The sequence below is a fragment of the Oncorhynchus gorbuscha genome, linkage group LG17, assembly GCF_021184085.1.
Source record: "Oncorhynchus gorbuscha isolate QuinsamMale2020 ecotype Even-year linkage group LG17, OgorEven_v1.0, whole genome shotgun sequence".
NCBI classification, from domain to species: Eukaryota; Metazoa; Chordata; class Actinopteri; order Salmoniformes; family Salmonidae; genus Oncorhynchus; species Oncorhynchus gorbuscha.
Genome location: NC_060189.1, coordinates 22,128,015 through 22,142,202, shown reverse-complemented (window position 1 = coordinate 22,142,202; position 14,188 = coordinate 22,128,015). Strand labels below are relative to the sequence as shown.

At 40.2% G+C, this 14,188-nt stretch overlaps 1 protein-coding gene across 1 annotated transcript in view; it reads right to left on the bottom strand.

Annotated features, from left to right (window-relative positions):
- Positions 1–13,364, bottom strand: part of LOC124001371 (dnaJ homolog subfamily C member 17-like) — a 56,608-nt gene extending 43,244 nt beyond the window's left edge. Inside the window, exon 1 of the mRNA XM_046308113.1 lies at positions 13,158–13,364. Within this exon, the coding sequence (XP_046164069.1) occupies positions 13,158–13,241 (84 nt within the window). The 5' untranslated portion in view covers positions 13,242–13,364. The remainder of the gene's footprint in view (positions 1–13,157) is intronic.
- Between the last annotated feature and the right edge of the window lie 824 nt (positions 13,365–14,188).

Sequence of the window (14,188 nt, the reverse complement as noted above, 5' to 3'; positions counted from 1 at the left end):
CCTGACAGGAACATTTGTTTGGGACAGTGATACAATTAGCGTGAGTGGTGCCTGCCAAGGGCCAGCTAAGTTACCCACCCACCCACCCACTCACCCACCCAAGGAAAGTGTCTTCTTCTGCATGGATGCAGGCAGCAGAGCACAAGGGTAGGATAAGTGTCACTCTATTCCCCTGCACTCCCTCAGCTAGCTACGCTACAGTACCATGAGTTACAGCTGTTTGTGCCATGGAGCCCAAATGTTACTGCAGTCAGGGCGCCAGACACGAAGAGCGATAGGAGTGAGAGGAAGGAGCTCCACATGCAACCGCTGCGTGTCATGATAACGTCCACAAAGACATCTGCTGGTGAATGTCTGCACAGAACTCAGACAGCTAGATTGTTTTATATGTGGACACAGTCACGCTATATTGTGCTTTATTAGCCAACAGAAATAGCACCAGCAAGCCACATACAGTAGCTAAATCTTATTGAATTTGTTTGTGCCTAAAATGGGTCCAGTCTTTTCCCTTCTTCTGCACTCTTAGTAAGTAAAACAGCCACATGTTTGTCCCTGCTGATATGCATGACAATGTGGCTGAAACTGATAGCTCAGTGGCGCAAAAGGAACTCCCAAGCTAACAACGAACATTCCCACAACTTTAGAGAATGTTCCCTTAAGAGTCACATTAGGTCATTAATTAACAATTTCATAGGAATGTTCCGGTGATGTGCTAGGAATGTTTACAAGAGACCATTCCCTTAATGTCCAATTGAAATGATCCAGAACGTGGTTAACATGTTCTCAGAATTTAAGATATTAACTAGCTGTCGCCATTGGCGTCGGCTAACGGGGATCCTAATAAATCTAGACACGTTTCATGGGAACATGGCAAGAACATTCATGTGTCCAGTTCCTAGGATTAGGAGAATATTCCATCAATGTCCAACCAAACACAAACAGAACATAGACACGTTTCTTGGGAAAGTTTCAAAAGCATGTTTATAAAAAAATATACACTACCGTTCAAAAGTTTGGGGTCACTTAGAAATCACTTGTTTTTGAAAGAAAATCAAATTTGTCCATTAAAATAACATCAAATTGATCAGAAATACAGTATAGACATTGTTAATGTAATTGACTATTGAAGCTGGAAATTGATGATTTTTTATAGAATATCTACAAAGGTGTACAGAAGCCAATTATCAGCAACAATCACTCCTGTGTTCCAATGGCACGTTGTGTTAGCTAATCCAAGTTTATCATTTTAAAAGGCTAATTGATCATTAGAAAACCTGCTTGCAATTATGTTAGCAGAACTGAAAACCTTCTTGAGTAGTTGACCTTCTTGACCTAGTTGAGTATCTGGATAATCAACAATTGTGGGTTTGATTACAGGGTCAAAATGGCAGCTTCATTAAATAGTACCCGCAAAACACCAGTCTCAACGTCAACAGTGAAGAGGTGACTCCAGGATGCTGGCCTTCTAGGCAGAGTTGCAAAGAAAAAGCTATATCTCAGACTGCCCAATAAAACTAAAAATTAAGATGGGCTAAAGACCACAGACACTGGACAGAGGAACTCTGCATCCCGGAGTAGCCTCTTCACTGTTGACGTTGAGACGGGTGTTCTTCAGTTTTTTGGCAATTTCTCGCATGGAATAGCCTTCATTACTCAGAACAAGAATAGACTGACGAGTTTCAGAAGAAAGTTCTTTGTTTCTGGTCCTTTTGAGCCTGTAATCAAACCCACAAATGCTAATGCTCAACTAGTCTAAAGAAGACCAGTTGTATTGCTTCTTTAATCAGAAACAACAGTTTTCAGCTGTGCTAAAAAGGGTTTTCTAATGACGAATTAGCCTTTAAAAATTATAAACATGGATTAGCTAACACAACGTGCCATTGGAACACAGGAGTGATGGTTGCAGATAATGGGCCTCTGTACACCTATGTAGATATTCCATTAAATATCAGCCGTTTCCAGCTACAATAGTAATTTACAACATTAACAATCTCTACACTGTATTTCTGATCAATTTGATGTTATTTTAATGGAAGAAAAAGTGCTTTTCTTTCAAAAACAAGGACATTTCTAAGTGACCCAAAACTTTTGAACTGTAGTATGTATGCACACACACCCACACACACACACAGTCTTGTTACTGTTGCCGAGCCAATAAAAGCCCTGATTGGTGAACCAATGATCCATTCATTAGTCTTTTCTGTTAGCAAGGATTATTGATACTCACACACACAGTGGTTAATATACAGTGTTTTCAATGTACATATTTTACACATTTTGATATACATGATTGCATTTTGCATGTTCAATTAATCAATCATTATTATTCAACATGTCCTCGCCTGGGATGTGAACTCACAACCTCTTGGTTCATGGTACATGGTACTCTGAACTTCCTGCTACGCCACCATGTAAGGTATCAGTTAAATCTTACTATACTCTCATCATTGATTTTATTCACTTATTTCAGCAATTTAAGGGAATTCTGTATAGTTGTCCAATGTTGGTGGGGCATATTAACCTGTTTTAATAATACCCCTGAATCACTATTATAAATAAAATATTTCCCTAAGTAAATCTCAGCTCTGTTAAAAGTACACTTCAATATGCATTTTCCCTATTACTTACATCTATCAAGTTGTTTCACATCTACACAAGTGCCCAAGGACGAGGGGTTAGGGTTTCTTCTGGACAGTGCCTAACTATACTGGCCTAATAAGCACATGCCCTAGAGATATCCCTTATTGGGAAAGTGGTTAGGGCGTTAGTCATTGGTGCTGGTGGCCTGGGTTCGAGACAGGCTAAGGGAGTCACCCTACTGTCACATTCTTAGCACTATACACTCACCGGACCGTTTATTAGGTACACCACCCCATTCACGAAAATGGATCGCTCCTACAGACAGTGAGTCACGTGGCTGGTTATATAAAGCAGGCAGACAGGCGTCGAGGCATTCAGTTACTGTTCGATTGAATGTTAGAATGGGCAAAACGATCCAGTATCTCAGAAACGGCTGCCCTCCTGGGCTTTTCACGCACGGCAGTGTCTAGGGTTTACCAAGAATGGGGTGACAAACAAAAAACATCCAGTCAGTGGCAGTCTTGTGAGGGAAAACTATGATGTCATTTCAGTCTCACAATTTGAAGTTCGCATGGGGGCATATCAAGAACGTGGAAAATAATGTTGAGCGCGGGTGGAGAGGGTTCTAAGTTCAGATAAAAATCTTAAGGGCACAGAGGATCATGTTGAGGAACAGAGATAGTTGAGTGCTCAGACACAAATGTTGATTGGCCAGAAAGTGGAATTGAGAGCAAGAAGTAAAGTGTAGAGCACAGCATCTCCCATTTTTCGGTATACTTGCCTGCGCTCTCTCGAAATGTAGCTGTGCTTGCGTGAAATTATCTCTGTGTGCTTGCAAATCTACAATGACATGTTAGTCATGTGTTCTTTGGGACCATCAGGTATTGTCCTGACAACTGATACGCAGAAATGTTCTTGCATCATTCCCATGAAACGTGTCTAGAACATTAATATGTTACATTCTAAGATCATGGCAACCATGTTCTGTGTATGTTTGGTGGGACATTGATGGGATATTATCCTAACCCTCAGAAAACGGGACACTCAAACAGAAGAACATTACGGTAATATACTAATTCTAGGGAGAACGTTTTTTTTTCTTATCTGGTTCCAGAAAACGAGTCACTCAGTGATGTGCATAAACCACAGGTTCCGAGCTACCAACTCCAGGTCCCTGGCTATAATATCAGGAATCCAAAATGAGAGGAATTTCGATACCAGAGATAAAGACAGATCATTCAAACCAGGAGGAGTAACAGGAAGCCGGCGTACGTCAGGGAATGGTTTACAAGTTGTGGTAAGCCCACATTAACATGTTCCTGGAGGGGGTATTTCCTCTCTCAATGATAAACAGCAGTCCTGCTGGTGTAGCATTGGGCAAAAACAACTGCGACAAAGTAGCGGTCTTCATAGATTTCACCACATAGTTTTAAGGCCTTCCAGTCTCCACACGCTCACTTGTGTACGCACTACAGTAAACTATCTATCCTGACCATCAGTAGACCTCACAGAACTTGACTCTCCATTTCGGGGACTCTTTCTGTCAAAGCCACAACCACTAACTTCCCCAACATACTCCTCTGGGGCGGATGGGACTTTGAAATCCAATTAAGAAATTAAGTTCTTCCCTCAATTTGGCAGCAATGTTAATTTTCTTCTGGCCTGCGGATTTTGAGAGCTGGAAACTTAACAAGAAGGTGGTTGTGAAAATTACTGGATTCAGGGACACCCATGTAGGCCTATCACCCATGGAGCATGAATCTGAGCAGCTAAAATGGGACAAGGGAAGGGGAATCTTCACAGAGTAAACCCAATACCCATGTCTGCACATAAAAATCAAATCAGACTAACCTGTTACATTCTGTTTCAATTGGGTGGAGCAGCCTTTTGCTTGAGCAAGCAATCAAACATGATACTTGTTGAACATGCAGATTGCAGTACAATTTGATCTGCAAACAAAAGATATTGAGGCAGATTATTTGTTTCTTGAATTGATCCAAATGCTGGCTCAACCAGTCCTGTTTTGAAATAACTTGAGAGAATAGTGCTGCCAGAGAAAGTGGCAACATGATGTATTGGCTAGGTTTATAAGCATGATTTATTATTTCAAAAGACATCTGGTCCAGGTGGTGTTGCCCTGCATCTGCATGTTTCCTTCATATGCTATGCCAGGGGTGTATTCATTACGGAAACCGTTTAAGAACCAAATGGAAGCAAACAGCAAAACAAGCGTTTCTATTGGACAAATTCAGGTAGGTCCCTTAGGCTGTTTCTGAGACTGTATTACCCCCACATCGGCAGTCATGACTGCAGTAAAATTGCACGTTACCATTGAGTCATGATAATCTCCTTCTGCACACTCTGGACATGCTTTGGTAGTACCCAACTTGCTAACTACCATCGGGTCCTAAGTCTGGTACTCAGGGCTCTATTGTCCCTCTAAGGAAGCACTCTGACATCAATGCAATGGACATTCACATCAAACAATTATCAAAACAGTAGGCCTATCATACTTTTTAAACTACCCTCACTGTGATAATCAAGTTGAAGAAAGAAGTTCAACAGCAGTTTGAAACAGTGTAAAACATGGTTATTGTGAATGTTGTTTCGAAGCCTAACACAACAGTGCTTTCTAAGGTGATTTTTTTTTTTAACATCCATATGCATATTAGAGCTTATGCATATGCAAGGTTTATGAGCCCAAGCCCCAAAATAAACTGAATTAAAACTATGATTGTTCCATTATACAATACATAGCCTACCGCACATTATGCATGGAAGAAAAACATAAATCAAAATTGATTAAAGAAATCTTTGGTACATAATTGGTCTAGCCTATACTCCAAAATTAAACAAATTTGACTCATCTCCTTTGAGTGAGGATTGCATTATTATGCATACTGAATGGACTTGTGCACCAAAATGTCTATCCATGAGTCTGGTAGAGGACATGGCCCTAGGCGATGCTGTTGGTTTATGGATTATGCAGGGTGGCTTACTGTTAAGACTACAATTAGTGAATTTGTATTTGATTTAGAGTAGCCTAGTAATAGGGACTTTTATTTTATTTTCAGAATTAATTGAGTGACACATTATCTTCAGCTATACAGAATCTCACCACCATGCATTTCCGTCTCCTCCTCTCGCTCCTTTATATCCTTCTTCAGCGCACAGACGGATTGAAACAAGTTTAGTGAAATATGTTTAGTTGCGAAAACTTGTTATTATTGATGTTCCCGAACAGATTTCACTTGGTTTCCCAAATTAAGCACTGGGTAGCTGCAGGAACAAGATTTGAAAGCCCATGACATACAGAGTGGGCGGAATATCAACAGTTGGGCAGCGAGACCATGCTCCTCAAACAGTGCATGATACGTGGAGTGTAGAGGTCGACTGATTAATCAAAATGGCCGATTAATTAGGGCCGATTTCAAGTTCAGAACAGTCGGAAAAATCTGTATTTTTGGACACCGATTTTGCAGATTTTATTTTCATAAATTTTTTACACCTTTATTTAATCTGTATTTAACTAGGCAAGTCAGTTAAGAAAACATTCTTATTTTCAATGACGGCCTAGGAACGGTGTGTTAACTGCCTCATTCTGGGGCAGAACAACAGATTTTCACCTTGTCAGCTCGAGGGATTCAATCTTGCAACCTTACAGTTAACTAGTCCAACGCTCTAACCACCTGCCTCTCATTGCACTCCACGAGGAGACTGCCTGTTACGCGAATGCAGTAAGCCAAGATAAGTATGCTAGCTAGCATTAAACTTAACTTATAAAAAACAATCAATCAATCAATCATAATCACTAGTAATATCATCAACCATGTGTAGTTATTACTAGTTTATCTAGCGTGTCCTGCGTTGCATATAATTGATGCGGTGCATATCGTTGCTCTAATGTGTACCTAACCATGAACATCAATGCCTTTCTTAAAACCGATACACAGAAGTATATATTTTAAAACCTGCATATTTAGCTCAAAGAAATCCAGGTTAGCAGGCAATATTAACCAGGTGAAATTGTGTCACTCCTCTTGCGTTCTTTGCACGCAGAGTCAGGGTATATGCAAGAGTTTGGGCCACCTAATTTGCCAGAATTGTATGTAATTATGACATAACATTAAAGGTTGTGAAATGTAACATAAATATTTAGACTAATGGATGCCACCCCTTAGATAAAATACAGAACGGTTCCGTATTTCACTGAAAGAATAATCTTGTTTTCGAGATGATAGTTTCTGGATTCGACCATATTAATGACCTACGGCTCGTATTTCTGTGTGTTATTATGTCATAACTAAGTCTATGATATGATAGAGCAGTCTGACTGAGCGGTGGTAGGCAGCAGCAGGCTCGTAAGCATTGATTCAAACAACACTTTTGTGCGTTTTGCCAGCAGCTCTTCGTTGTGCGTCAAGTATTGCGCTGTTTATGACTTCAAGCCTATCAACTCCCGAGATGAGGCTGGTGTAACCGAAGTGAAATGGCTAGCAAGTTAACGGGGTGCGCGCTAATAGCGTTTCAAACGTCACTCGCTCTGAGACTTGGAGTAGTTGTTCCCCTTGCTCTGCATGGGTAACGCTGCTTCGATGGTGGCTGTTGTCGTTGTGTTCCTGGTTCGAGCCCAGCGAGAGGGACGGAAGCTATACTGTTACACTGGCAATACTGAAGTGCCTATAAGAACATCCAATAGTTAAAGGTTAATGAAATACAAATGGTATAGTACTATAATAATATACTATAATAACTACAACCTAAAACTTCTTACCTGGGACTATTGAAGACATGTTAAAAGGAACCACCAGCTTGTAACCACCGGAATGCTTACAAGGCCCTCCCCCGACCTCCTTTCGGCAAATCTGACCACATCTCCATCTTGCTCCTCCCGTCATATAGGCAAAACCTCAAACAGGAAGTACCCGTGCTTCGAACTATTCAACACTGGTCTGACCAAACAGAATCCAAGCCTCAGAATTGTTTGGATCACGTGGACTGGGATATGTTCCAGGTAGCTTGCAAAAATAATCTAGACACATACACAGATACGATGCCTGAGTTTATCAGGAAGTGTATAGAAGATGTAGTACCCACTGTGACAATTAAAACCTACCCTAACCAGAAACCGTGAATAGATGGTAGCATTCGCATGAAAAGGAAAGCATGAACTGCATTTAACTATGTCAAGGTGACTGGTAATATGGCAAAATATAAACATTGTAGTCATTCACACCGCAAGGCAATCAAACAAGCTAAACGTCAGTAAATAGATAAAGTGGAGTCGCAATTCAAAGGCTCAGAAACGAGACGTATGTGGCAGGGACCACAGACAATCACGGACTACAAAAGGAAAACCAGCCACATCGCCGAGACCGACGTCTTGCCTCTGGACAGGCTAAACACATTCTTTGCACGCTTTGAGGATAGTACAGTGCCCCCGACGCGGCCCGATACCAAGGACTGTGGGCTCTCCTTCTCCACGACAGACGTAAGTAAAACCCTTGCAGGGCTGCTGGCCCAGACGGCATCTCTAGCCGCGTCCTCATAGCATGTATAGACCAGCTGGCTGGTGTGTTTACGGACATATTCAATCTCTCCCTATCCCAGTCTGTTGTCCCCACATGCTTCAAGATGGCCATCATTGTTACTGTACCCAAGAAAGCTAAGGTAACTGAACTAAATGACTAGCACCCCATAGCACTCACTTCTGTCATCAAAGTGCTTTGAGAGACTAGTCAAGGATCATATTACCTCTACCTTACCTGCCACCCTAGACCCACATTGATTTTCTTATCGCCCCAATAGATCCACATAGGATGCAATCGCCATCACTCTGCAAACTGCCCTATTCCACCTGCACAAGAGGAATACCTATGTAAGAATGCTGTTCATCAACTATAGCTCAGCATTCAACACCATAGTACCCTCCAAGCTCATCATTAACCTCGAGGCCCTGGGTCTGAACCTGGCCCTGTGCAACTGGGTTTTGAACTTCCTGACGGGCCGACTCCCAGGTGGTGAAGGTAGGAAGCATCCCCTCCACTCCACTGATCCTCAACACTGGGGCCCCACAAGGGTGCGTGCTCAGCCCCCTCCTGTACTCCCTGTTCACCAATGACAGCGCGGCCAAGCACACCTCCAACACAGTCATCAAGTTAGTAGATGACACAACAGTAGTAGGCTTGATTACCAACAATGACGAGACAGCCTACAGGGGGGGTGCTGAGGGCTGCTCAGGGAGTGTGGTGCCTGGAAAATAACCTCTCACTCAACGTCAACAAATCAAAGGAGTTGATTGTGGACTTCAGGAAACAGCAGAGGCTGCACCCCTCCCCCCCCCCCATCTACATTGACGGGACCGCAGTGGAGAAGGAAAGCTTCAAGTTCCTTGGCGTACACATCACTGACAAACTGAAATGGACCACCCACACAGACAGTGTAGTGAAGAAGGTGCAACAGAGCATCTTCAACCTCAGGAGGCTGAAGAAATTTGGCTTGTCACCTAAAACCCTCAAACTTTTACAGATGCACAATTGAAAGCATCCTGTCGGGCTGTATCGCCGCCTGGTACGGCAACTGCACCCCCCCGCAACCGCAAGGCTTCCCAGAGGGTTGTGTGGTCTGCCCAACGCATTACCACGGGAAAACTACTCACCCTCCAGGACACCTACAGCACCCAATGTCACAGGAAGGCCAAAAAGATCATCAAGGACATCAACCACCCGAGCCACTGCCTGTTCACCTGGCTATCATCTAAAAGGTGAGGTCAGTACAGGTGCATCAAAGCTGGGACCGCGTTATCTGGAGTGATGAATCACGCGTCACCATCTGGCAGTCCGACGGACAAATGCCAGGAGAATGCTACCTGCCCGAATGCATAGTGCCAACGGTAAAGTTGGTGGAGGAAGAATAATGGTCTGGGGCTGTTTTTCATGGTTTGGGATAGGCCCCTTAGTTCCAAAATGACCAACCAAAATGAATAAAAATGGCAAAATTGGGCATCCCTGTCATACACTTCTGTTGATACTGAATCTTTTGCTACTCAGTCACAGTTGCTATTATATGCATAGTATTAGTATATTTGGATAGAGAACACTCAGAAGTTTCGAAAACTGTTTGAATGGTGTCTGTGAGTATAACATAACTCATATGTCAGGCAAAAACCTGAGAAAAAATCAAACCAGGAGGTGGGAAATCTGAGGTTGGTTGATTTTGAACTCATTCCCTATTGAAGATACAGTGGGATATTGGTCATGTTGCACTTCCTAAGGCTTCCACTAGATGTCAACCATCTTTAGAAACTTGTTTGAGGCTTCTACTGTAAAGGGGGGGCTTATAAAGGCTCTTTGAGTCAGTGGTCTGGTAGAGTGCCACAAACTTGTGACGCTCATTCACGTGAGCGGTAGCTCCCATTCCATTGCATTTCTGAAGACAAAGAAATTCTCTGGTTGGAACATTATTGAAGATGTATGTTAAAAACATCCTAAAGACTGATTCTATACATCGTTTGACATGTTTCTACGGACTGTAACGTAACTTATTGACATTTCGTCTGCTCCCAGTGAACGCGCTTCGTGACTTAGGATTTGTTTACAAAGCGCGCTAACAAAAGTAGCTATTTGGACATAAATAATAGACATTATCGAACAAAACAAACATTTCTTGTGGAACTGGGATTCCTTGGAGTGTATTCTGATGAAGATCATCAAAGGTAAGTTAATATTTAGAATGTATTTCTGACTTCTGTTGACTGCACAATATGGCAGATATCTTTTTGGCTTGTTGCGTCTCTGAGCGCCGTACTCAGATTATTGCATGGTTTGCTTTTTCCGTAAAGCTTTTTTGAAATCTGACACAGCGGTTGCATTAAGGAGAAGTTTATCTAAAGTTCCATGTATAACACTTGTATTTTCATCAACATTTATAATGAGTATTTCTGTAAATTGATGTGGCTCTCTGCAAAATCACCAGATGTTTTTGGAGCTACTGAACATAACGAGCCAATGTTTACTGTGATTCCTTTAATATGAATATGAACTTTATCGAACATACATGTATTGTGTAACATGAAGTCCTATGAGTGTCATCTGATGAAGATCATCAAAGGTTAGTGATTAATTCTATCTCTATTTCTGATTTTTGTGACTCCCCTCTTTGGCTGGAAAATGGCTGTGTTTTTCTGTGACTTGGCTCTGACATAACATAACCGTTTGTGGTCCTTTCGCTGTAAAGCCTGTTTGAAATCGGACATTGTGGTGGGATTAAACAACAAGATTACCTTTAAAATGGTATAAAATACTTGTATGTTTGAGGAATTTTAATTATGAGATTTCTGTTGTTTGAATTTGGCGCCCTGCACTTTCACTGGCTGTTGTCATATCGATCCCGTTAACGGGATCTCAGCCCTAAGAAGTTTAGAGACAAAGACAAGGTCGCACATGCCCTTAATGCTATAACTGCATTTTCTATTGCATCAGGATTAATGCTGAATGTTTCTAAATGTGAAATCTTATGTTTATTTGACTCTGATGATAAAGAAATAGAAAATATTCCTGTAAAGGACTGTGTTAAATATTTAGGAATACATTTGTCAAAAAAATACTTAGTCAGACAACATTTGAATTTCTCTCCTAAATGTAAGAGAACTAAAAATATATTTAATAATTGGCTACAAAGAGATCTTTCTATACTTTGAAGAGTACTTCTGTCCAAGGCAGAAGGACTGTCTCATTTTGTGTACCCCTCATTATAGTTATGTGTAAATCCAGCTACTTGTAAAGAGATCAATAAGACCTTTCTTGACTTCATCTGGAAAAATAAGTCTCAAACTAAAAAAAATCTGTCCTTTCTAACAAAAGAGCTGAAGTCTGTCTAGAAGTGTTGGATTTTGTTGACATAAATAACACTTTCAAGATAAACTGGTTGAAAACATGTTTGATCAATGCTGATTCAATATGGTATTTCATTCCAAATAATGTGTTTAATAAATTGGGAGGTCTTCAAGTTTTACTGAAATGTAATTATATTCCTGAAAGATTACCTGCTAAATTAGCTAGGTTTCACCAACAAGCTTTAATGGCCTGGAAAATATGTTTCCTGCACAATCTTTCCCCACATATAGCTCCTTTGAGGAATAATTCAGACATAACTGTAAGGAATAAGTCATTGTTATACCCCAGCTGGCATGAGAGGAATATTAACTTTGTTCTTGATATTTTCGACAACAGGGGTAATATTCTCACATATTAACAATTTATAACATTGAAAGAGTTTCCAATACCTTTCAGAGAGTTTATTTCTGTGATCAACGCCATTCCCAGTGGTCCAACTACACAAGTCATCTTAATTTTGGGAATGATCACAAAGTTTATCCAGAACTCAGATTGGAAGGCGTGGGCTTACTTGAGAGATCTTGTTGTAATAAATATATAAGACAAATTCTTCATTCACAAAACCAATTTACACCAAGAGGAAAGTTTTCCTGGAACATGCTTATTCCCGATATTGTCTGGAAAAATGCATGATTAAGGCCTTACAAATACTGTATACCAAACAAAGTTACGGAAGTGCACTTAAAAATTTTACGTAAGATATATCCATGAAATTCCATGATATCCAAATTTGTGGCAATTGATGATATCTGCATTTTCTGTGAAAAAGGTGAGAATCTGTCTCACTTGTTCTTTGAATGTAAATTTGTCAGAATTTTGGGAAAACATTGCAAAATACTTATTTACCATTATGAACACTGTCTATGTTACTATTGCAATGATAACAAGACCACTGAAATGATTGTTAATTTTTTTAAATTCTTGTTGCCAAATAATTCTTGTTGCCAAAAATTACACATTTTTCTGATTGAATTTAATTATCTTATTAAAACATTAACCCTAGTTAATAACAACAAGAATAACATCTTCCTGAATCATTATAATAAGATTTTTTCAGAGTGAATACAATTGCACTAAAACTGTTTAGTTTTTTTGTATTATATTATTGATATTTTTTGTATGTTTGAGTATTTTCTTGTTAATACCTGTGTTTTGTTTTGTTAGACATGTTTGATGTAGCACTGTAAGTTGATTTTTGTATAATGAATTTAAAAATACAATTTTAAAAAATTAACATTTAAAAAACATAGAATTGTGAATGGTACTATGCTGCCACTTAGTGGCCATGCGAAGATATTTTACTCGTAGAACACACAGGGCAAGTTGTACCGATGCACCAAGTCTAGAACCAACAGGACACTGAATAGCTTCTACCCCAAGCCATAAAACTGCTAAATAGTTAACCAAACAGCTACACCAGACTATCTGCATTGACCGACCCATTTTTGCACTAACTATTTTGACTGCTGCTACTGTTCATTATCTATCACTTTATTCCTAGTTTTATGACCATATATACCTTGTACATCGACACGGTGCTGGTACCCCGTGTATATAGCCAAGTTATCGTTTTACTCATTGTGTATAATGATTAACGTGTAGGTACGTGTTTTACTTTCAATTACGTTAGCTACGTTAGCTAGCGTAGATAGAATCTTAGCAAGTTACCTAGCTATCACTCACCTCTTTCGCCGTCGCTGTGCCTTCTATACCCAGTAGACCATACAGGTCCATCTGCAAAAGGTCTTTCGCCTTATTTCCTGTCATATTATCTTTATTTATTACAATAAAATGCCAAAATAAACGCAATACCAACGTCCTGAAGATGTTTGTTGTTGTAGCATTTGGATTGGACGTGTTGAACTTTCAACTCGGACGCATCCACTTCCTGAAAACAATGCATCATGGGAGGTGCAGTTAAAGTGCACTAAACAATTTATTACGGACTCGCATGATAATTGTGAAATATAATTGTAGGTTTTGACCTTTGCAAGCATTTTGATTTTATGTTTTTTAGTTTGTTATATTCAAATAATTTTCCTGCCATTAATGTGATCAGTTTCAGATATCATTGTTATATGGAAACTTTGAAAATAATGAAAAAAATGTGTTATATGTAAACTGTACCAGACTGGCCATTATAGTAATATTATATTGGTCAGTCTGGTACAATATGATAGTTGGTAGAAGATGGTTCTTGCAATGCCAGGATATTGGTTTCGATTCCAGGGACCACCTGAATGTGAAATGTTTGCCAAATGACTGTAAATTGCATTGGATAAAAGTGTCTACTAAATGGCATATATTATAGTAACATACATTTGAAAAAACTGTAAAACAACGGTAACAGAATGATGGCGCCAGAAGAGATGGCTGATGTTTTCCGGGCTCATAACCAACTGTGCTATTGTGTGTGTGTGTGTGTGTTTGTGTGTGTGTGTGTGTGTGTGTGTGTGTGTGTGTGTGTGTGTGTGTGTGTGTGTGTGTGTGTGTGTGTGTGTGTGTGTGTGTGTGTGTGTGTGTGTGTGTGTGTGTGTGTGTGTGTATTTTTTTATTTTTTTTGTACAAAATAAGCCACCAATTGTTATGACCAAAAATAGCTTCTGGATATCAGGACAGTGATTACTCACCTCGTACTGGACAAAGACTTTTTCTTTAACGAGTCGGACGTGAAGGATTTTCTTCAGACACCAGACAAGGCCCAAATCCCCGTC